Source organism: Eptatretus burgeri, chromosome 5, assembly GCF_056783735.1.
Source record: "Eptatretus burgeri isolate ZD-2024b chromosome 5, Ebu_testis_v1, whole genome shotgun sequence".
Lineage (NCBI taxonomy): Eukaryota > Metazoa > Chordata > Myxini > Myxiniformes > Myxinidae > Eptatretus > Eptatretus burgeri.
The window spans coordinates 114433626-114460640 of record NC_140965.1 but is presented as its reverse complement, the minus strand read 5'-3'; the positions used below and the strand labels follow the sequence as shown (position 1 = coordinate 114460640).

At 43.5% G+C, this 27015-nt stretch overlaps 1 protein-coding gene across 3 annotated transcripts in view; it reads right to left on the bottom strand.

Annotated features, from left to right (window-relative positions):
* Positions 1-27015, bottom strand: part of TYW5 (tRNA-yW synthesizing protein 5) — a 43116-nt gene that overhangs the window by 6096 nt on the left and 10005 nt on the right. The window contains exons 4-8 of one of the 3 annotated variants that reach the window (XM_085883414.1): positions 24844-24913; positions 13450-13494; positions 8859-8996; positions 4123-4210; positions 1577-1693 (exon numbers count right to left, since the gene is read on the bottom strand). In XM_085883414.1, coding sequence (XP_085739540.1) covers positions 1577-1693; positions 4123-4210; positions 8859-8996; positions 13450-13494; positions 24844-24913 — 458 coding nt within the window. The remainder of the gene's footprint in view (positions 1-1576; positions 1694-4122; positions 4211-8858; positions 8997-13449; positions 13495-24843; positions 24914-27015) is intronic. The other 2 variants (XM_085883416.1, XM_085883415.1) reach the window with 2 other exon arrangements.

Below are 27015 nucleotides of genomic sequence, written 5' to 3'. Positions count from 1 at the left end.
CAGGTATTTAAGGCAAATCTTGTCCAAGTTCTGGCAAACTTCGGGTCTTCCGGCCATTGGTGTAGCAACAAACCATCTTGGTTTGTATCACTACAACCACCAATAATGCAGACTCGGCATGTTTGTGGAATATCGAAAATTACTCGCCGTTCGAGTTGAATCGTACCACGATGTAACCCACAGACAATACGGATATGGCGGTCGACTCCCGTGTGTGATATTACGGCAAATCGTGAAGAAGATTGTCTTTTCATCACAAAATTACCTACTTTATAAATGACAAATTGGAAAAAGATACCATCTATTTTGGAGAGTATCAAGGGAGAGATTGGCGTCGGTGGTCTGAGCTTTTGGGTTCACTTTTAACAATCCTGGGATGTTCAGTCACTCCGATTTTGGGTCTTTCTATTAGCTGTGATCTTTCTTGGGCAAATAACATTTCTAGGTCGGCATCCAAAGCCAGTCACCGACTGGGCATTCTCTGTCGTGCAAACGATTTCCTTGGCACATCTGAACTCTTATCTGCCTACCAAGCCTTCATCTATAACTTGATGGAGTACTCATGCTCTCCCCTTTGTGCTGGCACCCCTGCCACACACCATAACTCAGCTTGGTGCTGCGGAAACCAAGGACTACAAAATCAAAGGTATCTCCCACAATAAACGGAGTCTCTGGGCCTTTCATTTTCACAACACAGACGTGTGTCAATGGTCTCACTGTCTTCTACCACCCCCTTTCTGTTATTGCACACAAGCCAACCCTCTCCGTGCTCTGTCCCTCCCATCAAAAGTTACTGCAGAGCACACGCTGTCTGCCAGTAATCTCCTTCTGGTGAAACACCCAAAATCCACTCAGTCCTCACTTCTACTCATTAATTTATATTCCCCCCCCACCCCCCAATCTCTGGAACCAACTTCCTCAGTCTCTTCAATCTCATTCTATCCTCCAGGACCTCAAGAGAGCTATTCACCACCATCTCAGACCATCCCCCGTCCAAAACCATGATATTCTCAACACCCGTTAAACCACCCCTCACCTCCACTAATTTTGCTTCTCTATCCATCTTGTCCACCCGTTGGTTGTCCCCTACCCCTCATTTGTCTATCTCCATCAATTTTCTCCCTTGGCTCTGCTGTTGGCATTTCCCCCTTCACTTTTTGTCATTCCTTTTGTTACGTTGCATCCTGATCTGGGTTCCAGCTCTTCCACTTGCCTTACAAAAAAAAACAAATAAATAAAAACGTACAAGAAAAAAAAAAAAAAATGTGAGGACGACAACCGCAATGTTGAACACCACTTCATCATAACACCAACGTTTTGCTTTCAGCTTCACCTCAAAACATATGACTTGCAATTATTACTCATATAAATTTTAACAATTTATTGTTTTGCTCAAAAGTGCACACTGTGCTTGAAGCAGTGTTCAGGAAATGCGAGATAATGGCGGCAGGTCAGATGACACCGAATGTGACAGCATCCGTTAGAATTGCCAAAACGGACGAACGCTGCTCAATCGACGTGGCTACATGTAAAGCCCACACGAGTTCAAGGTGCGAGCAGCACTCGTCCAACTCACCAGGGATGTAAAGCGTATCACCAGGCTGCAGATTGCATTCGTAACGCGTTGCACGAGGGAACTCGGGGAACCGTGTGAGATCAGGAAAGTCGATGTCCAAAATTTCAGACTTATCACCTGGAAGTAATGAAAACTGCATGAAGAAATGCATAAAAAATAGATACGGCACACTTATGGTGATAGAGAGTCCATCGATGGAATCCACATATTCTTAATGAATATTGTTGTGGGAATGATGATTTAGGGGTTTTGGGGGGTGGGGTGGGGGGGGGGTAAAATACTCATTATGGCATGAATAAATGTTTAGCATAAGTGTGTGATTTCTGTTTGAAAGACGATCGAGCATGTGTCAAGCTTTTTGATTTTCTGGAGCTGACAGCCATGACCCTTCCTGCGATATAATGTGTAAATACTTCCCACCGTACAAGATTTTTAACTGTTCCCTCCATAATCTGTCTATGTGTGTTTCGTTCGAGTGAACTATTTTCAACATCTTCACAAGCCTCAGCAAATCTTCACGATTTGTGCAAAGCAAAATGCAAACAAGAAAAACCATCTACAACTAGAATGGCACTCGGTAGAGAACATAACTCCACCACGCTGAACGGTTGAGGTTTCGCATCCCACCAGAGGTCGAATCTACGTCGGGACATGAACCCAAATCGAATCGGCTTGCCGACCGAGCCAACCCGTCCACAACCGTTTGAGATATTCATGTTATACCGTCGGACCCCGCTATTCGCGGACCCGCGGATTCGCAGATCATAAAGTGTGACATGCTTATTGCTTTTTAAATTTTTCACGATTCAAGCGTTCGTGTTTTTAAATCGTTTTCATTTTTATCTTTACACTTCAGGATTGATCTCCTACATCAACCTGAGAAATTGGATATCAGCAAACACCACGGCAATCAATAAAAAGGTGCAAAAAATGGATCCCCTTAACTACAGCCCTATTAGTTTACTCTACTTCCAATTTTTTTTTTTTTATCAGCAAGGTCATGGAATCAATCATCACAGTTGATATAAAATCATTTCTTTCCTCCAATAGCCTCATCTCAGATGATCAATTCGGATTCTACTTTGTACACACTGCTTCTACTCTCCCAACAATGATGGAGGACCTTCTCCTCTCACTGTCAAGGCTGGAATACAAGGCAGTGTTCTCGGCACCATCTTATTCCTAATCTTCATCAATGATCTCACTGACTCTCTGGAAACTCTATCTCTTTGCTGATGACTCCACTCTATGCCGTGACATCCCTCATCCTTCTGACAGACAGGCAGCAGCCTCTTCCCTCTCCTCAGACCTTGACAAAATCACAAACTGGTCAAACATAGTTGCTTCCGCCACCAACGGTGAAGCACATGACCATTGTCCGTTTGTGTGCAGGAGATCTCAAAAAGTTGTGGATGAATGCGGATGAAATTTGGTGGACAGGTTAGGTGTGCGACAACGGCGAACTGATTAGATTTTGGTGAAGATCCGGATCCGGATCCGACGACGAGAGTTTTTAAAAGTGATTCTTCACCATTGAGAGATAGGGCCAAAAATGATACAGTACTGTATAGCATGATATTTCAAAGATGTAATGGGCCCAATATGTTCTCGTGGATCAGGCATTATGTGGCGCATGTATGTGCTCTACCGAGTGCCCTTCTAGTTTTGCTAATGTAGCCATATTGTCCACCCTTTGTGTTCTCCCTTACCCCTCTTCGTTACCTGCATCCCTTGTTTGTCCGTCTCAGTCTACTTTCTCCATCCGCCCTGCTGTTGGTGTTTCCCTTTTGTCCTGCTGTTCCATTTTCTATGTTGTGTCCCGATTTGTTCTGTATAAATCGCTCTTCCACGAGCCTTGACCATGTAAAACCAAAATTAAAAAAAAACAATGCACCGACATTCGTGGCATTTTCCAGGAAAGTATCCCACGTGAATAGCAGAGTCCAACAGCATAGCATTTTTGGCCCCATCTCTCAATGGTGACGAATCACATTTAAACTTAAAAACAAACAAACTAAAACTCGAACCCAGATCGTCACCAAATTTCAAATCAATTCGTCCTGGTCACACACCCAAGCTGTCCTCCAAGTTTTGTCTGAATCCGTCCACAACCTTTTGAGATATCATGCCATATATCGTTTCGGCCCGGTCACTCAATGGTGAAGAATCACTTTTAAAAATTCTCAGATCGGGATCCCGATTCAGATCTTCCACCAAAAATCTAATCAATTTTGTCCTCGTTCGACACCCAACCTGTCCCAGAAATTTTGTCCGAATCCGATCGCAACTTTTTGAGATATCCTGTTCACAGACAGACAAACAGACAGGGGTGAAAACATAAACCCCCATCTTCCTTCGGTGGTGGAGGTAATAACTGTACTGGTAATCGATTCAAGTTAAACACAAGTAAATTGGCTGAAAAGCTACCAATACATTCTTCAACCAATGAGGAACATACGACATTAAAAAAAGTGTCATAATTAAAGTTTGCACATTATGTGGGACGAGTCTATAAAATGAAATGAAGACCGAGTCGAGAAACTTACCCCTCAAATAAAGGAACTCCACATCTTCTGGGCTAAAGAGCACAACCCGTTTGTAGCCCGTCACCTGCATGAGCAGGTTGTCCATGACCTAGGAAGAAGAAAATATGAACTGCTACACAACAGTCTCTATCCTCATTTCAATTATCTTCACATTTGTAGATGCACACGTATCGTATTGGAAATCATCTTGGGGAGAAGGGAATTTAAAAAAAAAAGGAGTAAAGAGTGGTAATAAAATGCAAATAACATGTTATAGAATCAGATTGTACTGCCATGTGTAGCTATAGGACACACAGCGATTGGTTGTCATGAAAGCAATCGGGAAGTTCCACACCTGCGGAAGGGCTGTAAAAGTAGAGGTGGCGATATCATTGTGGTGTGGTGAATAAGACGAGATAAGATAAGAACCTTATTTCGCCAAGTGTAAAAACACAAGCAAGATGTCTTGGTGTTGGTCACACAGACAAACACAGGAAATCGTACTCCTCAGCAAAGTTAACTAAAAAATGCATCAGATAACTAGAAGAGCACTTGGAGGAGCGCATACCTCCGCCATGTAATGCCCGATCCACAAGAACATAATCGGGTCCAATACATTTTTGAAATACCATGCTATACAGTACTACATCGGTTTCTGGCCCGATCTCTCAATGGTGAAGAATCGCTGAGATATTAAATAATTCTCGTATCCAGATCCGGATCTTCACCAAAACCGAATCAATTCGTCGTGATCACACACCCAACCTGTCTATCAAGTTTCGTCCGAATCCGTCCACAACTTTTTGAGACATCGTGCTTTATATCAGTTTAGCCTAATCTCTCGATGGTAAAGAATCACTTCAAAAATTCTACTCGTCGGATCTGGATCCGGATCTTCACCAAAACTGAATCAGTTCATCCTTATCACACACTGAACCTGTGCACAAAATTTCATCTGGATCCGTCCACAACTTTTTGAGATACCCTGTACACAGATAAACAGACAGAAAGGGGTCAAAACATAACCTCCTTCACCTTGGGTGGTGGAGGTAATAAAACTGAATTTAAAAATAAACTCAAAACTATAATACTGTTACGGTTGTGGAAATTCGCATTACACCATAAAGGGTCCTCAGGTGAGATATATCGATAAGTCCATGTGTAGTTAGCCCAAACCCGTTGTATAGAGGAAATATATGTGATTTATCGGGCTGCGATTGTTTGAGTTAGCCGTTTTTCTGTTCTATCGTTATTTTGGACCGTCCGAAGACTTCAAACGAAGGCCCCGTGAAAGGCCCACAATGGCGCGCAAGTTTTCCCGCCTTTTTGCGGTGCCGGGGGCTGACGGGAGAGGCTGCGAGAGCTCGCTGGCGATTGGTGGATGCGGGGTGTGAGGCGGTCGGAGTGGGGGCACGCCCTCCTTCGAGAGCTATCTGGAAACGCCTCGAAGAAAGGTGGAGCCGAGAAACGGGGCGGAGCGAAGGGTGGGGCCCCGCGCTACAAAAGGAACGGACGAGGAGGGTTCACGTCTTCTGGGGCTGCTTCTTTTTTCCTTCTCTTCCTCGTGAATCTCACTCCCTCTTCTCTCGTCACGGTCCTGGCTTCGCGTTCCTTCTTCCTCGCTGGTCTTCCTCTTCCTCTGCACTCGTCTGCTCTGGCAGCTGTGGAGGCTGGGTCTTGGCTCATTCTCGTCCTGTGCTCGCAGTTTGGCGGGCGGCCTGTCCACGGAGGCACGGACGGGAGGCGCGGCACGAGCTCGCAGACCGCGAGAGGAGTCGGGGCCAGGCACGATCACGCCGACGGTCGTGGGAGGAGGGGACGACGCGCACAGGGAAGTCGCGACTTCCTTTTCTTTTGGGGTTTTGTGTAAATGTCTGTGGGTGGCACCAATCCGTGAAGTAGAAACTGTGTAAGTGTTGCCGTGTGTAAATAATTCCCTTTTATCTCTTTCCTTGCTTTTGTTGCATTTTGACGGTATGGCTGTATATACGTGCTTGTCTGTGTGTGTGTAAATAAAGTGCATTGTGTGAACTGTTTTCCCATTTCGCTTCGTCTTTTCCTTTCATTGAATCTCCATCTTGCATCACGTAAGGGATTCGTAGTGGGGTTTAAAACGCCCGGTAACTAATCGTAACCGTCAAGGCCGACGATAACTCCGCTCGGTTATCCCTGTAATACGGAACGAACCACTTAAGCGGTTCGTGTCCGGAGTCGGCCTGTGGCGTGGTACGATCGTCCGGTCGACCACTCGCGCAGGTACTTAGGTAGGTAGAATTTGGCGAGCAACCCTATCCTGCGCGGGTGGGCAATTGGCACGATCGTGGTGAGGTTAAACCCCCACCCGTGACTGGCTCCGGGCGGTAGTTCCTGGAGGGTCACGACTGAATTGTCCGTTCCTGTGGGCGAGGCGGCCGCTTTTGGCTACACGCGGTCGATCACACGCCGGCGGGCGCGAATTCACAACAATACCAATAAAACAATTCCCCGGTATACAATATCACAAACACAATAAAACGTCAAAAAATGGACGAAAGAAAAAAAACGATACAATCCCTCACGTTCTCCCTGCTCTCCCCACACCTGACCAAAAAAACCCGAGCTTACTCTCACATAACATAACCATACACATGATGAACACTATGAACATGAATCGACCATAAAATACTATCACCTTAAATACTAATAAAACTACAAATGAATAGCACCACCACCTCTATCCCTGTCCATTCAGTAACTACGAAACAATCCAAACAGGAGCAGCACATCACAAAAAAAAAGTCAACAGAAAAACCGCTGTTTAAATAGTGATGGAGTTGGGAGTTGGACAGGGTAATAACTACCCGAGGACAAAAAAGCTATTCCTAAAGAGATTTCTCCCACACCTGAATGACCTGTACCGCCTTCCTGATGGCAAAGGCTGAAGCAAGACATTTGCAGGATGCGAGGAATCAGAGACTCTCCACGGTGATCTGTCCTAAATGTGTGGTGAATACGATCATTCCAAGGAAGGAAATACCACCCGACGAGCAGAGAGCAGCCCTTCGTGTTTCAGCAGGAGATGCATGCAAAGCTCTGTGGAGGATAAGTGAAGCTGGTACTGTTGATAAGTAGAGTTCATCGAACACCCTACCCACCGCAGTCATGCGACAATAAACAAATAAATAAATAAATAAATAAATAAATAAAAGGACACAGGAAAGGTCTTTTAAACCCTTGCTTAATGCATTTCCGAGCACGATCTACATTTCTTACGAGCCGCCATTTGGTCTGAATCTCGATATTTCCCAAGACTGATAGAGAGCGAACGGCAAATTTGATTGGTCGAGATGACATAATACAGCATAATATTTTGTCCAAGTACGCACTGCAAAACGGAAGGTGATTTGCGATCTCGTGTTCAAGTATGTAGTTCAACTGAAATAAAATAAAGATTTTAAAGGTTGTAGAAAGAAAAAATAACTCGGATGTTTACTGCCGTTGATGCACCGTCTTTTGCACCACCTTATTGAACACGTTACACTAGTTATCTGTGCCTGTTGTTTGTGTCATTTATGATGGTCCTGAAAACAGTGAGTTTACTGTTTGGAATGATTTTCAGTTTTGTTTGACTGCCAGACAGACTAACTGTGTGCATGTACAAATCGGGATGAGATTCCGTACAATTTGCCAAATTCAGAGCTAAAGTACTGCTAAGCTGCAGGTTCGTGTTCCGATTCGGGTTCCGCAGTGGTCAAAATATAACATTCAATATTGAAACCAAGTAGTTCCTCAATCGTAAACCGATGTCTGTCGACAGACAAAAACAGACAAAGTGAAGCAATTGCTCAACCCCTGCTTTTCAATTTGTGTGCACGGGGTAATAAAAACGGTCAGGAAGAAAGCCCAGACTCTCCAAAATGATGTGATGTACCTTGGGGTATGTTCTGATCCACAAGAACATATCCGGTCCAATACATTTTTGAAATATCATTCTGTACAGTACTATATCGGTTTCAGCACCTCCTTGTTATCACTCTGCCGCTGGAGGCGTTCACAGCCCTGCCCGTCTCCCTCTTGCAAAGTCTCCCGGCGCCCCCGGTCGAGGTTTACATCAGGATTTAAACACACAATTTCCTTAACCATAATCCCTAATTATCACCACGCACCACCCCCTGTTTTGTGCACACACAAACAAGACATCTTTGCGCCGATGTGTCCCGACTTGTTACATCAAGATGGGTGAACTACTTGTACACAAACCATGCTATTCTATGCATTTCTATCTGATCTGTGGGAACATATCACCTCCCCTCCCGACCCCCACCAACAAATGTAACAATAGTGTTGCGTGGAAGGTAGCCTAGCGACGACCACACCTGATGACATGATATAAAATCACAAAAATTTACACGATAAAACCACAAAGATTAAGCCCATCCCCGCACAGGCGATGCGACACGACACGACACACAATCTCGGGTGGGTCTTGATCGGACGACTGCTCCTCCCCTATTCATCCCACCACCCCCAAATTTAACAATAACCACCGTTTATACTTTTTTTCTGCAGGTGGGGCACTTTCTGATTGCTTACATGATAACCAATGACATTGTTCTATATCAACACATGACTGTCTTTGGAGCATATTATTTTTACACATCAGGTGCTCTTCTATCATGTGATATTTGCATTTTACACCAAGTTTTTACTCCATTTCCATCATTATTTCCAATACCATCATTACACCGCATAACAGCAGATACATTATTCCTTCATACATCATAGTGTGTCCAAAGGTGGAGGCTTGCCGAGCTGACCCGCAGAACACTGGAGAAAAACTGTTCGTCTGGAAACAATTGGGGAATCGTCACATCCCCAGCCAACTCTGGGAATTGCTGTTTGAGGTCGGCCACATCCTGCCAATAAACAGTCAGACTGTCAATACAGCGGTTTCCTGAAACAATGATCATTCCTTCAAAGCTTGTGTATCTCACAAGGAAAAGGCCATCTGGCGAAGCGTGCCTGTACCACATATCCCTATTACTAGTCACCCGAGATATTACCTTCATCTCTATCACTTTTATCACCCCAAACCGTTCTTTTAACTTCAAACTGTTAGGGTTAGGGATCAGACTAACCCTAATAGCATGTTGAAATATAGTGCTTTATTTAACTTCAAACTGCACACACAAAAATATGCAAATAATAACGAAGAAAGATGGGAAACATATTATCCTGCCATGCAAAGGGCTGCAGACCATGTCTGCAAACACATACAGGTCAACCATTGATAATGAAGATAAAGAGTGAAAGCTATAAAAATGATGGATTATGTGAGACAAATTTCAGGAAAAGAAAATGAACGTGTTTAATTTAAATTTCACACGATGCTACGTTGTGGCACATTTATAATGGAGGTCACGGTTGTTGAAATATAGTGCTTGTGTTTCATACTTGTCCCCCGCCCCTCGCACAAGGACAGAGACATTAAAATGAGCTCTGTCCGACCGATCATCTGTCCATGTACTTTTGTGTACGTGATATTTCCAAAACTGTTGAACATTTAGCTTTCGTATTGTGGATATCCATTCTTCATGACATTATTACCTCCATCACCGAAGATGAAGGAGGTTATGTTTTCACCCCTCTCTGTCTGTCTGTTTGTTTGTTACTTGTAAAATCGAAGATTTTTCAAGTATATTGGTCAGTCGATTTTGTTATTCTGTCTGTCTGTCTGTCTGTCTGTCTATCTGTCTATAGGTCACAATTATAAACCAATCTTCATGAAACTTCACCACATGGTAGAGTTTGTCATGAGGAAGAAGCCTATTGTTTTTGAGATCTAAAAGTCAGCGTAGGCCAAAGGTCAACAACTAAGGTGGTATTTCTAAAATCCTCAATTTTGATCCGATTAACTTGAAATTTGAAGAGGATATACATTTCAGGTCACTCAATTCAACCACACAATTATTTTTGAGGTCAACATGGACCAAAAGTCAACAACGAAGGTGGTATTTCTAAAATCCTCAATTTTCATCCCATTGACTTGAAATTTCTCATGCACAGATTTATCCCCTCTCGTGTTCAGTTGTCTTACCCTTCCTCCCGCCCTTGGTTTACTGAAGCTTGTGGTGAGGCAGTTGTCCTGAAACAACTTGCCTTTGCCTCATGGAAAGCAAACCCAACTGAGGGCAATCTCAGTTCTTTCCACAAAGCTCGGAACAAGTGTGTAGCTACCCTCAGGAGAGCCAGAAAACAACATCTTTCTCATCTCAAGTCTGAACTCTCAAACCTCTCTCCCTCCTCAAAATCCTGGTGGCGTTTAATCAAATCTGTTTCTGGTGTATGTTCCCCCTCCATCCCCTCCCTTACCTCAAATGGCCGCACTGCTGATTCCACACGTGATAAAGCTGAATGTCTAAACTCGGTGTTTGCAGCTAAATCTTGTGTCCCAAACCCATCACTATCTCTACCCACTTTACCCAGTCGCACCCAACTGTCCCTGGACTCTGTATCCTTCTCTCCTGACAAGGTGGAGAGCTTGCTTTCAAACCTCGAGTCAGATTCTGCAACCGGTCCAGACGGCATCAGCCCACGTGTCCTCAAAGCCTGCTCTTCTGCTCTTGCTCACCCTCTCTCTGTTCTATTCACCCTCTCATTTTCCCAAGGTCATCTGCCATCTGCTTGGAAATCTGCTAACATCACTGCCCTGCATAAAAAAGATGCAAAAACAGATCCCTGTAACTATAGACCAATCAGCCTTCTCCCAATCATCAGCAAGGTTATGGAATCCATCATCGCTTCAGACATGAAATCCTTCCTCTTCTCCAATGGCTTGATTTCCAATCATCAATTTGGTTTCAGACCAGGTCACTCTACCCTAGATATGCTGCTACTGCTCTCCCATCAATGGATGGAGGTCCTCAATGCCAGACAGGAAATCCGAGCCGTATCCCTGGACATATCACGTGCTTTTGACACAGTCTGGCACCCTGCCCTACTCACCAAACTCTCTGCCCATGGTATTCAAGGCCATCTCCACTCATGGCTCGCAGACTTCCTCTCCTGTCGCAGTCAACGTGTGGCCCTAAATGGAGTTCTTTCATCCCCTCTTCCTGTGCAGGCTGGAGTTCCTCAAGGTAGCGTTCTGGGCCCTGTTCTTTTTCTGGTTTTCATCAATGATCTCTCGGACTCTCTGGAAAATCCTCTATTTCTCTTTGCCGATGACTCAACCCTCTGCCGTACCATCTGTCATCCCTCAGCCCGGCAAGCAGCAGCTTCTTCGCCCACTGCAGATCTGGATAAAATCACAAACTGGTCCAACACGTGGAACATGTCTTTCAATCCAGACAAATCTCACACTCTCACTATGTCTCTTTGAAAGGACCGTTTACAAAACCCCCCCATCCACTTTCTCAACAATCCTCTGGAAGAAGTCTTTTCTTTCAAGCTTCTGGGTCTCACTATCTGCCATGACCTTTCCTGGGAAAGTCACATTTCCAACCTTGCCTCAAAAGCCAGTCGCCGACTGGGAATCCTCCGTCGTGCAAAGTCCTTCCTCGGCCCTCTTGAGCTCCTGACCACTTACAAAGCTTTTGTCCGTAGCCTGATGGAGTACTGCTCTCCCCTCTGGGCTGGTGCTCCTGCCTCCCACCTTTCTCGACTTCACGCTGTCGAAACCAGGGCTTTTAAGATCATTGGCATCTCCCGCAATGAAGCTGAGTCTTTGGGCCTCTCACTCAATCACCGCAGGTTGGTCGGTGGTCTTTCTGTCTTCTACCGACTCCTCTCCAGCCTTGCCCCCCTGCTCTCTCTGCGATTTGTCCCAACCACATTTCCACAGGGCGCTCAAGGTCCGCCAACAACCCCCTTCTGGTAAAACTACCAAAATCACGAATCACTGCTCATCTTCACTCTTTCATTCCTCTTTTTTCCCGCCTTTGGAATAAACTTCCTCACTCTATTCTTTCCCATTCTTCCCTTCAGGCTTTCAAAACAGCTGTTCACCACCACCTCTTATCTTCCCCCATCCAAATCCTCGATCTTTTCTACCCCCGATAATCCACCCAAGCCCACTTCCTTCAATTCTCCTGCTTTCCTTCCTGAAAGTCCCTTTAATGTCCATCTTCCCCTCGCCATGTTCCCCGTCCCATCCCCATCCCTCTCCCTTCCACAGTTCACCTGTGTCTGTTCCCCAATGTTTTGTCCCTTCCACTCCCGCCCCTCTTGTCTCATGCCTCCTTGCTGTGAGTTGTGTGTTAGCTCTCATACGAGCCTCGACCAAGGTATACAAAAAAAAAAAAAAAAAAAAAAAAAAAAAAATCGAAGAGGAGTTGCTTGTTTGGTTATTGAATTCAACCACCAATTATTTTTAAGGTCAAATTTGTTTTATGGATTTTACAAGTATCGTGCAGTGCACGTCGTCATCTTCTTGTTTGTCTGTGTGCAGGATATCTCAAAAAGTTGTGGACAGGTTAGGTGTGTGACAAGGACGAACTGATTAGGTTTTGGTGAATATCCGGATCCCGATCAGACTACGAGAATTTTTTAAGCGATTCTTGACCGTTGAAAGATAGGGACAAAAACGATATATATCACAATATCTCAAAAAGTTGTGGATGTATTTCAAGAGAGCTCACGGTCTACAAGCAAGAATTGATTCAATTTTGGTGAAGATCTGAATCCAGATCCGATAATGTTTGCAGTGATTCTTCACCATTCAGAGAAAGGGCAAAATATGATATATGGCATGATATTTCAAAAATGTATTGGGCCTGATATGTTGTCGTGGATCAGGCATTCTGTGGCGGAAATATGTGCTCCACTGAGTGCCCTTCTAGTTTCAACCTGAGTAGATTACGGCAGCAATTGACCGAATAATGTTGCCATGGCAATCATCTCGGTAACTTGCCTTATGGACACGATATTTCAAAAGCGGCTCAACATTTCGCCTTCATGTTGTACACAGATCTATTCTTCATGCCACCAAAAATGCGGGGGGCTTAGAATATCACCTCTGTTATCTTCAACTATACCTGCTTTATACCTGGTGTCAACTACATTAAGTGCAGCTCTATTTGGTGTCCATAAAATGTTTCCATTCTTTCCATGTATTTATCACATTACGTATGTTCGACAGACACACGTGCCGTGAGGCATTAACAGCCAAAGCTGATGCTCATTACGAAAGCATTAGAATGCCACAACAATTGTTCTTTTGTCTAATTTCATCCCTTTATTCCAGAAGTGTAGAATATGATAAATCCAATATTTTTTCTTCTTTTTTTTCCCCCCAAAAAAAATGTGGGTCAGCTTGCAGGTATGATGTATACGTACTGTACATAACACAACCGGGTGAAGAAAACTGACCTTCCTGGGGTTATCCCCTAAGGACCTCAAATAATACTTTTCATCCTGTAAAACAAGGGGGAAAGTCCTTGCATCAAGTCACGTACTTCATTTATCAGCAAGAGAAAACAGGCCAGCGCAGGAATTACCTCAAGGTACTGATGAATAAATTACAAGAGAAACATTTTCGATTTTTATAAACTTCCAAAAAACAAATTTCGCTTCACATGGTTCGAAGATAGCTCAGGGTCTATTTTATGGATATACATGAACAACTAACAATGGAACTGACAAGATCACAAATCCTAGATGATTTGAAAATAACAAAATTTAACACCAAGGCATCCTCAACATATTTTCATCAAGTCAACGAACTATGAAAAACCTTGTATTACCTCCGCCACAGAAGGTGAAGGAGGTTATGTTTTCACCCCTGTCTGTCTGTTTGTTTATTATGTACTTGCAAAATCGAATCTTTTTTCAAGTATATTGGTCATTCGATTTTGTTATTCTGTCCGTTTGTCTGTCTGTTAATCACCTTCAGGTCACAATTTTAAACCGATCTTCACAAAACTTCACCATATGGTAGAGTGTGTCAAATGGAAGAAGCCCATGGTTTTTGAGGTCAAAAGGTCAACATCTTAGGTGAGATTTCTAAAATCCTCAATTTTTATCCAAGTGACTTGAAATTTGAAGAGGATTTGCATATCAGGTCACTGAATCCAACCACCAATTATTTTTGAGGTCAAGATGGAGGAAAAGGTCAACATGGGCCCAAGGTCAACAACTAAGGTGGTATTTCTAAAATCCTCAATTTTCATCCCATTGACTTGAAATTTGAAGATTTTCATATTTGGTCACTGAATCCAACCACCAATTATTTTTGAGGTCAAGATGGAGGAAAAGGTCAACATGGGCCCAAGGTCAACAACTAAGGTGGTATTTCTAAAATCCTCAATTTTCATCCCATTGACTTGAAATTTGAAGATTTTCATATTTGGTCACTGAATTCAACCACCAATTATTTTTTAGGTCAAATTTTTTTTATGGATTTTGCAAGTATCGTGCTCTGCACGACGTCTTCTTCGTGTTTGTTTGTCTGTGTGGAGGATATCTCAAAAAGTTGTGGACTGATTCAGATGAAACTCGGTGGGCAGGTTGGGTGCGTGATCACGATGAATCAATTCGATTTTGGTGACGATCTGAATCCGGATCTGGATAAGAGTTATTTAATTTCTAAAGTGATTCTTCACCATTGAGAGATGGGACCAAAAACGGTATGTAGCACGATATCTCAAAAATGTAATGGACCCAATATGTTCTCATGGATCAGGCATTGCGTGGCGGAGGTGTGTGCTCTACAATAAACAAGAATTTTTCTTCTGCGAGGAGAACAGACATCCTCACCAACTTCGTGAAAAAAAACGCTCCTTCTTTTGATCAGTCATCGTAATTTACTTCCCTGAGAATCAAGAATTATCCCAAATGCTGTTGAGAAACTCTTACCAGATCCACATCACCCAAATGAGAACCCAGAGGTACAAACAGTGTTGTATTCCTACTCTCGCACAATTGTTAAATTCACATCTTTTATATATTTTTTGAATGTTTTCAACTTTTTAATGTCTCTTAAATGTAATTCATATTAAATGGTTTTTCTGATATTTGGATACCTGGTGCACCTATTTGTAATTTATACACATATTTGCTGAATAATTTGTTGTTTGTATGCTTGTGGTCGATTTTGAAATGTAATATACCTATATAGGTATTTGCTTTTTCATGCGATGTAAATTGTTTTTCTCATTTTCATGTAAACACGACCGTTTTAGTCTTCGGAACATGGTCTTGTATGTTTTAAGTTAATAAAACCAAACTTAAATTTCAAACGAGAAGAGCACTCTTCCACGTCACCAGATATGCCGCCGCCAACATTATTGCATCATTATAGATACTTGTACAAAGTTTGATTTAAATCGCTGAACCCAGATTCCACATATTAAATAATTTTGGCTGCCAGACCACATGTCTGATCAGATTGAAATTTAAAACATATATTCCCCATAACTACTAGATCATAATTGTAACGTTTCACATCTGTTGTGAAGCGGTTCAAGAGAAATAATTTTTTTAAGATTTTCGTTCAATCCAATATGGTTGCCAGACCATGTGATCAATTATTTATTTGTGAACACCATGGCATCCCAAAGGTTTGGAGAACATGTGGGTGAAGTGTTCCCACCAATCTGTCAAGCCGTTCTGGAGAAGATTATTTTTGAAGGTTTTAGGGTAATTCCAATATGGCTGCCAACCATCTGACCTATGACATCATAGGTGGAGAACTTTTTGTTCCTGATGGATAGGCGATCATACCTGCAAAGTTTTGCCTCAATCTGTTCAGACCATTTCGAAAAAGATTTTTGAAAGTTTCTATGTTAAAGACAACATGGTTGCCAAACCACGTGACCAATGAAGTCATCAATCCCCCCCCCCGTACAATTTAGCCATAGGAGGGGGGTGGGGGTTAGGGCTTGAGCTAAGAGGTCGCGGCCGTCCGATGCGCCAAAACAAGAAAAAAAATTGCAAAATATTTTGTAATTTTGGGCGCCTCATTCATTATTGGGGAGAGGGGTGGCAGGGTCATTCTATACCCGGTGAAATACTTTTTCATTTAAACCTTATGTTTGATCTAGCTCAAATTCTTCGAAAGGGCCAACTTAAGGGGCTTCTGCCAACCCTTGTGCAGTGGACAAAGTTTCTTGCATGGGCCATTCTACACTCTGGGGGATGTACTTGTTCATTTAAACCAGGTTTTAACTGGTACCTCCAATGTTTGATCTAGCCCATTTTAAGGGCCACTTTGAGGGTCCCCAGGGGCCAAACCGAGCGGGTGGTGCCCGGCAGAAATCCACATCTGCATATGTCAGGTTACTCCCTCAAACCCCCTGCACTCAGATATTGGTACCTCGTTCGTATGATCAAAACCCAATGGGCTGCCGGTACAGTTCTTCAACCACGGAATTATCAATTCTACATTTTCGGGGTTTTTTATAGCAGGGAGTATATTGTTATGAATTTGGTAATTCGATTGCACACAACATTCAGGTTCCTTTCGTCAGCTATGTCGATAAGTGCTTGTTCCCCAGATAGCTCACCTTCCATTGTTTAAATGTTCAGAAATCGATTAGATGTGCTGCGGATCGATTCAATAGTTAGGGAACGAAACAATGGAGACATCCCTCCCCCTCTTCTGCGAAGAGGAAGAAGAACCCTGCCATCCCATGATTCATGATGTCAACAACTCCTTCCCACCCGTGGTTGAGCTGGGGATGGATTACGAGGGCATGAGTCACGCCGGGCGCGGGGGAGGGGGGGCAGAGAAGGATAAGGACAAGATCCTTTCTTTGTTCTTTGGTAGTAAGCTTTTTGCTTCGGCAGAGAGTAGTCGCTCAGCAGACCTTCGGGTCCTGTAGCTTGGGTTAGGGTTGAGGCCTTCGGAAGCTTTTTGCTTCTGCAGAGGAGTTGTTCAGCAGAGCTTCGGGTCCTGCTTGACTCTGGTTAGGGTTGGAGGCTTTTGAAAGCTTTTTGCTTCAAGCTGCCTTGTTTGGAAGAGAGTTGAGCTGGTTACTCGGCTCGAGCTGCGAGTGGTGGCTTCTTCTTCGTGGTTCATGGAGTTCTTTGTTCTCCGTTTGGTTCCCGGCTTGGTGCGACTCATTGACCTCTTCTTGGAAGTGGTTCCTCGGGGAAGCGACGCATCGACGGGAAGGATCGGCGCCTCGTCTCACCAGCACGTGTTGAGAAGCGCGGGAGGATTCGCGGGAGCTCGGGAAGGATCGCGGCTCATGGCGATTGGATCCAGCTCGCTCTCGCTGGAGCCGGGGTCCGAACAACTTGAAGACCACACGAGGTGGAGAGGTTCGAGATAGGCTCTGCGTTTCAGCTCACCTGTCCTCCGAGCTGGAGCTCATTATTAAAGGCCTCAGCCACAATTTATTGGGTGTGTGTGTGTGTGTGCGTACGTGTGTCCGTGGGCCCATCGAACAAGTCAGAAATTGTTAAGTGCTCCGTGTGCTGTAAATGCTTGCATCGCATTTCGTATAGTTGGAATAGTTCTGCTCTTACGTGCTTCCCTAGTGCCCCATTATTATTAATAAATACCCCAATTGTTAAATGTTTCCAGCTCGTCACGTCGATTCTTTCATTGACTGAGCATTTTGTGTGTTGGGAGTTAGAAAGCCGTTGGTTTTCCATGAAAGGGGGACATTTGGACCGACGGTTCTCGGCGATTAAGCCGCTCGGAATCGCGCACGGGATAGGCTCACCTCGGAGGTTTGTTCCGTACGAGTTCCGTCGAGGGTGGAATACCCCGGTAGTTGGATCACGTGGGTATTTAGGTACATTGAAGATTGGCAATCGATCCTACCCCACGGGATCTGCCCATTGGCGTATTTCGGTTCTTGTACAAGGACCCGTCGCTCGGACTTATCCGGGCGGCGATCGGTCGGGCTGACTCGACTTGCGGCTCCGTCAGAGCGGTGGTTGGCGGCCGACCCCCGGCCCGTAACAACATAAATAAATGAAGATCAAAGTACAATCCATGGATACTACAAAGTCAGCACAGATCAATGAAACTGTCTGAGAAACATTAATTGAAGCAAAATTCAATGAATACCACGGCACTCGGAAGAGAGCTTACCTCCGCCAGGCTGAACAGTTTACGTTTTGTAGCCCACTGATAAGCCAGATCTGGATTTGTACCTCAAACAAAATCTAAATCGGCTTGTTCTTGCAACACACCCAACTCTCCAAGTTCTGTCACAACTCATCCACAACTTTGTGATATCATGTATAGTTTTTGGCACAATCTCTCAATGGTGAAGAATCACTTAAATAATTCTCGTATCCAGATCTGGATCTTCACAAAAATCTAATCAATTTGTCCTTGTCACTTGAACTGGACCTGTTCGAGTCCGTCCATAACTTTTTGAGATATCCTGCTCACAGACAAACAAACAAAGACAAGCCGGTAGGCGATGAGGGATTCGCTAGGATCGAAGCGCTGGATACAATGCTTTTCATTCTGACCGATCCACCGACGAAGATTAATTGCCAAGACGTATTGGTTCACATACAATTGTTCCTCTGCCTGGCAAGATTTTTCCTATTGCGTATTTTGCCAACTGGTACTCCTCATAAAAAATGACGGTAAATAGACACCCTATTTTTGAAGGACTACCATTTGAAAAATAATCGGTTTGCTGGTTTGTGCTGTGGAGCCTCGCGTTGCAGACACACACACACACGGAAAACCCGATAAACTTCTCTCAATGCTCTCGTTTGACCACACCTCCTGAGCCAAACAATATTTTTCATAAGCCACTCCCACTTTAAATAATTGGAGGTGGTGTGTGGGTCGTGGAATCGTTTACGGAAAATAAATAAATAATTGGAGGCGGAGTGTGGGTCGTGGAATCGTTTTCGGTAAATAAATAAATAATTTGAGGTGGTGTGTGGGTCGTGGAATCTTTTTTGGTAAATAAATAAATAATTGGAGGTGGTGTGTGGGTCATGGAATCTTTTTTGGTAAATAAATAAATAATTGAGGGTGGTGTGTGGATTGTGGAATCGTTTACGGAAAATAAATAAATAATGGGAGGCAGAGTGTGGGTCGTGGAATTGTTTTCGGTAAATAAATAAATAATCGGAGGTGGTGTGTGGGTGGGGAATCGTTTTCGGTAAATAAATAAATAATTGGAGGTGGTGTGTGAGTTGTGGAATCGTTTTCAGTTAATAAATAAATAAATTGAAGGTGGTGTGTGGATCATGGAATTGGTTTCGGTAAATAAATAAATAATTGAAGGTGGTGTGTGGGTCGTGGAATCGTTTTCGGTAAATAAATAAGCACATTATTAGAAATCCACAAAGACAGAAATGCCAGTGATTCCATTTATTTTGGATCCGTTTCACTTTGGTCAATAACGTTTGGATCGAGGAGAGATCGAAGGTGGAACGACGGTGTAGTTCCTCACAAACACTGTATACACACCTTAAATGACGGTAAATAGACACCCGATTCTTGAAGGACTACCATTTGAAAAATAAAACCTCAATCAAAAATCAGCTCGAGTAAAATTTTCTAAATATCGCGAAGTGTTTCATTCCGAAGTCTCGTTTCTCTACAATCAAAAATGAAGGACAAGTATTGAAAATACTGTACGGGGTTTTTTGGCCACTGCACAGCAATGGGTGGTTGCTAGGCAACAAAATTCAAACGCGCACCTTCCCAGACCATATGACACCTGTTGGCAAAGTTTCATCGAAATCAGTTCACTGGTTCATGCTGTGGAGCCTCGCGTTGCGCGCGCGCGCACACGCACACGCACACGCACACACACACGCACACACACACAAAACCCGACAATAAGGGATATCTAGCATATATAGCGAATCCAACAGAGGTGAAAACATAATCTCCATCTACCTTCGCTGACAGAGGTAACAAAAAGTAAACACATTACCCGAAAAGACAGGGGATTTAACAATGCAGAACTTTGCCAGAGTATTTGTCTGGGCAACCCCTTTTAGATACTGGGGCACTATATATTGTTGAGGTTCTCGGAACCGCATGCATACAACAAAGAGGTGTCCCAAGACAGTTATTCCATTAATATACATGTAATCAGTCCCTTTCCCTTTGTCGCGCGGGACAACAGGGAGTGCGTTATGATGGTCTAATAGTTAGAATTATTAAATCATTTTCCCCTTTTATTTTATCCCCACTCCTTTTCTTTTCTTTCCTGAGGTAAATCTGCCTGCTTGCCCCCTCGTCTCGTCTCGTCTACCATAACCGTGCACAAACGTCTGCCCGAAACCAAACATGTGCGACGAGTCACGTACGCTTTGGGCGGGGTGCACAAACGTCTACCCGAAACCAGACGTGCGGCGATTCACGTATGCTTTGGCAGCAAGATGGGCGGGGTGCACCGACGTCTACGCGAAACTTGGCCCAGGCTGGCGGACCACGTGAGGGGTCGGGGCCAGTCAGAACACCCGACTCGGGCGATGACATCGGATTCGGCATGGCCCCTCCCACGAGCCTCAGGTTCTATAAAAGACAAAGAGGTCCTCAGTGTATTTCGATGTCGATGTCGAGTGGTGTTTTCACGCAGTGCGTTCCTGCTTTTCGACTCCGCCCACGTCTCGCCTCGACGGCCCACCTCCTGTACCTCGTCTCCACCCACATGACGTCGACCTCGCCTCCTGCTCCTAGTCTCCACCCTCGCCATCTGGACTCCGCCCTTCTCCACTCAGGCTCCTCCTTCGGAACACGATCTCCACACGTGCGGCTGTGGCCAGAACAACGCGTCTATTGTCGGGTACCGCACCGCGGAGCACCCTCCCGCTCCCTCCCCCCCCCCCGAAACGCCCAGGTATCAAAAGCTATAACCTCAACTCCCCTCCCTCCCTGGCTGCAAAAGTCCCTTTTCATTGGGGTTTCTTTTTCTGTGTGTGTGTGTGTGTGTGTGTGTGTGTGTGTGTGTGTGTGTGTGTGTGTGTGTGTGTGTGTGTGTGTGTGTGTGTGTGTGTGTGTGTGTGTGTGTGTGTGTGTGTGTGTGTGTGTGTGTGTGTGTGTGTGTGTGTGTCTCTGAGCGTGCTGGCGCCTGTCTGTTAAGTAAGCCTGTAGAAGAACATTATTGTTACTCTTATTAATCTCACGTCAAGTCTGCACTGTGTCTGCTTTAGTAAGTTGCTTGTATTATTGCCGCACCCCAAACCTCTCTCCTCTTTCCCTGCGTTACATACCCAATCATTATTTACTGTGCCACATGCTTTTCCTCGCTTCCTTGTTAATAAATCATTGTTATTAGGAATGTTCCCAGCTCGCCTTTGTCTTTTCTCTCATTGGTCCAGCATGGTTCGAACCTAGGTTTAGCTGTGTCTTTATTCCCAACGATCCATTCCTTCTCGCCGGTACATCCTTGGCAGTGTTGCTTGGCTGCATCCGATCCGGAAAAGTTATCCGATCCAGTTCGGACAAGGCGTACCAAGGGCGTGGTTCCCCGGTAATTAAACCACGTGGTTAATGAGGTAACCAAATTCCATAGACGGGAGGACCCTAAGTCACACGGTTGAGTTATTGGCGTCCACGGTCGGTTAAGCGACCCACCGCGTCACGGAATTATCTGTGAGCGACGGCCTACAATTCCGGAGAGTCTGGTGGGAATCGACGTAGCTTCCCCCACCTAGTAGTCTTCTCACCCGACCCCGCAACACTATTAAAGTTCGTCCGCAAAAATCAAAACAAACAAACAAACAAAAAAAAACACAACACACTGACCCTTTCACTTTTGGGCGATCATAAGATTTTTTTTAATTTTAAATACTCTTAAAATAAGATCAACTTGTCACACTTCATGAAGGATCATCAAACCCATCTCTTTACAATCCTGTTAAAACAACAAAGTTCCAATTTGCTTCAGGGGCATCAAGTCCATCAGCTCCAACATGTTAAAAACGAACCGAATTAGCATTCCTAACATTACAAGTACTTTTCCTTCAAGCTGTCTAATCAAGCGTCGTTAAAAATACAAATTCTCACACAAACACATTGAAAACATGAGATGTGTCAAGAGACGGCACTAATCTTTGTGTGACATTGAGGGCCTCCATTCATTGTTGAGTGAGTAGAAGCAGCATGTCCAAGGTGGAGTGGCCTGGTCAAAATCCAAATTGGTCATCTGGGATGAGGCCGTTGGAGAAAAGGAAGGATTTCATATCAACTTTGATGATGGATTCCATGACCTTGGTGATGATTGGAAGTAAGGCATATGAAATCAGTGAAAAGATGGAAATACAAGTAGTCAGAGACGTCCTGTGGGAGGAAGGATTCTGTAAAACAGATGATGTCCAGTTTATTAGCAGCGGCCTAGATTGGGAGATGTGTCAGGTTGGAGTGAAGTCCTCGGATGTTTGAGGTCCACACCATTAGGAACAGGGGACGTGCCATTGGGAGGGTACAGGATGGGGGGCGCGCTTTGAGGGGATAGAGTGAGTGGCAAGCTTTGAGAGTGTTCAATGAGGAAGAATGCAGAAAGAAGGGACATGAAGTTGAGGGATGCTGGGCAGGAGGAGAGATAAAAGAGTTGGGGTTGTAAGGATGCAGGCTTGTCGGAGATGTGGAGGGTACTGGCACCATTAAATGATATGAAGGGGATTTTATTGTTGTGAGCAGACAACCTCTGCAAAGATTCCTTCTCAACATAGGAATTCTCAAGATTTCCAGATTGGACATATGGAGCTAAAGATCATGGGATGGATGGTAAGAATTTTTGTTGAAGGAACAGCGAAAGGAGGTGCTGGAAGTACGGAAGGAGGGTTTATGGAGCAAGCAAGGAGCTGACAGACAGTTTTAGAAATCAATCTTCATGAAGGAGGAGTAGAAAATTAGATCATGGTAAAGAAGAAGAAGAATAACACATGGGGTATTCCGAACGGAGAAGTAAGGAAAGTGAAGCATTTTAAAATGTTTATCTATGCTTCGAACGGAAGAAGGAAGAAGCATTTACATTCAATGGAGATTCGGTTTTGAGATATTAAGAAAAGTACCTGAGTGTAGTAAATTGTGTTCCAGAGCAGAGTTCCAGAGTGGAGGTATTTTTGATTGTTGTGAAAACTACTTTGAAAAGCACCTGATAGAATAGGGGAATGAGCTCATGAAGACAGTCTTGCACTCGAAGGTTTAGAATTTTGAAATTGCCGGTCCAAGTAAATAGAGTGTTAGCTTTCCAACGGTACCATCTTTATTATTCAACAACATCGGGAACCCTTTCTGAACGTAATGCCTTAGATGTGGCATACCTGCAAAAGATTAACACAATTATAAGTTGCATCTGTGGTACCATCTAAACCACATGCTCCAAGTGGTGCTTTGACCAATGTTAGTTGTGCTTCATCTTCCTCTCACCTTGGACACTTTCCAACACAGTAACTTAATTTTTTATTTTTTTTTTGGAAATTTTTGATCCAAGTAAATGGAGGATAGTTTTCCAAAGGTACCATTTATATTACATCAGGAACCATTTCATATCCAGCGATTTGGTCTAAGTAAATTGAGTTTGAGCTTTCCACGGTGCTATGTAAAACATGTGCTCGAAGCAGCGCTTCCATCGACGTTAGTGGTGCTTCTTCTTCCTCCTCTCACCAAAGACATCAAAATTGGAGGATGAGTCTATTAAGACACTTGCACTCAACTTTTTATAATTTTGACATTTTTGTTCCAAATAAATCGAGTATTAGCTTTCCAACAGTGAAATTTTAATTCTTTTACGACATCGGGAGCACTTTCAAATAAAGTGTGACAGACAAACACACTCTGCTCTTTTTATAATGCATATGATGACCAGGACAAAGATTCTGGTGACCATGCCATAGAGTGAACAATCCCAGGACTTAAAAAAAAAAAACATTTTCTATGATGTATACTTTCCAACGTTGCGTCCTTGTGTATTTCTGTTTCTGGGATTTGTGTTATTTCTGAATATTTTGGCTCTTTGTGGCATGGGCGTGACAAGGCGGAGGATGATGATGCTGGGCCAAGACAACCTATACAATAGATTGGACAATTTCAGAACTTGAGAAACTTTTGACAATATTTACTTTCCAGTGTTGCCTTGTTCTCATGTATTTGTTCCATTTGTACTTTGGATGTTGGATTAACAGCAATAATGCCAAAGATATTACCCCAATTAGAGATAATCACCCTCATTTTAAAGACTTCAGAGAGCTGGCCCCAGCCACAAACATCAGTCTTCAGAAAAAAAAGTTTTACCAACATCTAAAGTGACACCCACCCTAGAAATGTTCCAGAAGGAACACCCTAACAGATTAGTCAGACCTTGTATGTGGTATGGGTTGTATGACCCCTTTCCTCCTCCTTCTCCCCCCTCAACTTCACTCCCCCCAACAAGTCCCACTCCTGGAGTAAAGACATTGGTAGACTTACATGAACATCAGTAAACAATGGACAAACATGCATATGGTATAAGGGATTTGAAGATGAGGTTCTCCACATCATGAGTCAGTGTTCATAAGGAAACACCCCCACCCCCCCCCCAAAATGTTTCTTGTCTGCATTTTACAAAAATATTCCCTGAAAACATATTTTACCAATAATATGAAGCAATTTGACTTGGTACATGATCAATATGGAAACTGGTGAAAGGATAGTGTTGACCTGCTGCCTCAAAGCAAGAATACATAATTTTAAAACTCAAACAAACATAACGGGCAAATAATCATGCTGCACATCAACTTGAGAAGTATCTTACATCGTTAATGGGCGTCTCGGGTTTGTCATTATCTGTTGGAGTTCTTGAAATGTACTGAAAGTTATGATACAATATATAAATACAGTACCTCATTAAAGAAAAAGTCTGCGTGTTTCTCTTCACTGGCTCGATGCATGAGCTCATTGAAAGGCAGTGTTCTAAACATGAGATATGGGACGGGTGTAGGAAAGGGAGGCTTAAAGTTAAAGAAGTCCCAACATTCGTACAAAGCTGTATTTGTTAGAAAATGCTCGCACACAGTTGGCATTTTGTTTATTCTGAGAATTTGACATGCTGACCACACCGGATGCTTCCAGACATCATTTGCAGAAATTACGCGTAAATGCTTTCCGATGCATCATTTGAGACATTAAAAATGCAGCTGACAGATTCTAGTTTTGCAAATAAAAATGAATACACTTGGTCCTCACTTCACATGGTTACGTTCTCACAAAAAAATGAGACCAAGTGAAACAACGTTGAAGCGAATCACTTTTTCCCACAAGAATGGATGTACAGGGTGATTATTTTTTTATTGGAGAACCCTAAATAATTCCGATACACTAAAAGTGATATCAGTGAGGAATCTAATATTTTGGGTAAATGTAGTCTAATGTTACAGAAAGATGTGACATGATCCACACTATTGATTTCCTTAAATGAAGTGCTGACAGTGTCCACCACCATGTTGCAGGCAAAATTCATTCTTCACAGCATGCTGTCCACCACAGAGCATCATATTTCTTGGGGAATATTGCTGATTGTGTCACTGATTATTGCTTTTAATTCACCAAGAGTACATGTATTTTAAGCATACACTCCATCCTTCAAATATCCCCCCCCAACCCCCACCCTCAAAAGAAAACCGACAAGATCAAGATCTCAAAAGCAAGACCTGGGGATCGAGGTGACCAAAATGACTTGGACACTACATGGTCACCAGAGAGTAGCCAAAGTTTGTTCATGCTGTATCGCAGAGTGTGATTCGTGGTACCATCTTGCTAAAACCTTCCTGATGTTGTCTTTTTGAAAATTCCCAAGAAAGTCATGGATTATGTTGATGTAACGCTCTGAGTTTACTGTTCCTGAGAAGCAAATTGGCCCAATAATTATTTGCCGACTTTGTGAAAACCGTTAAACATCACTGCCGGGTCATGTGATCAATCATGTGATACCCGATAACTCTCAGGATCATTTCACATCAGTTTGTTACATTCGGCTACATTTACACAAAATATTATGTTCCTCACAGATAGTTTTTAGTGTACGGGAATTATTTAGGGTTCTCAAATTTAAAAGAAAAACAAATAAATCACCCTGTACAGCTTGAGTTACGTTCTTTGGAACAGATCCAGTCAGAAAATAAAAAAACTAAGCCCCAGGGCTACGTCCTATGATGGTGTAATCGACGGAATCACTCCAATCGTACACAATCAATAGACATACTCACAATTCACCAGTACATAATTTTCACAGCGCCTATTTCTTTGAAGACTCTTTCCAAAAAAAATACATATTTTGAACCCCATTTCATTTCAGCATACCAAAAACTGACCTTGCACAATTATTAGTACCGTACCGAATTCACTGGAGGGGACTGTAGGTTTGCTCTCCGTCCGTCTATCTCTCTGTCCTTCCCACCTGTTGTTTGTCAGACGTTTTCCCCCCATACCATACCCTTTAACATATTCAACTGAATCTTAGTATATGGCGTTACTATGATAATCTTGAGAATAAGCTTGAGTTTCAGGACGTTTCATTAATTTTTCCACAGAGTTATGCCCTTTTTGGATTTGGAAAATATCATATCGGTCGAGGACACGGATTGCAAAGCAATTCTTGCTCTCGTTTTTTTTCTGTACTCTGCCTGAATGCAGTAGGCGATCCCAATAAACACGACTGCTTGTGTATCGCGTTTCACAACAAGAAAGTGAAGGTTTATGCATCCATGGAAATGCCATTTTTCATTGGTCATTGGCAAACTTCAGACGGGCCTGGACATGCGCTGGCTTGAGTAGAGGGACCTTGCGTGCGCTGCAGGATTTTAATCCATGACGGCATAGTGTGTTACTTATGGTTTTCTTTGATACTGTGGTCCCACCTCTCTTCAGGTAATTGACCAGGTCCTGCCATGTAGTTCTGGGCTGATCCCTCACCTTTCTCATGATCATTGAGGCTCCACGAGGTGAGATCTTGCATGGAGCCCCAGACCGAGGGAGATTGACTGTTATCTTGAACTTCTTCCATTTTCTAATAATTG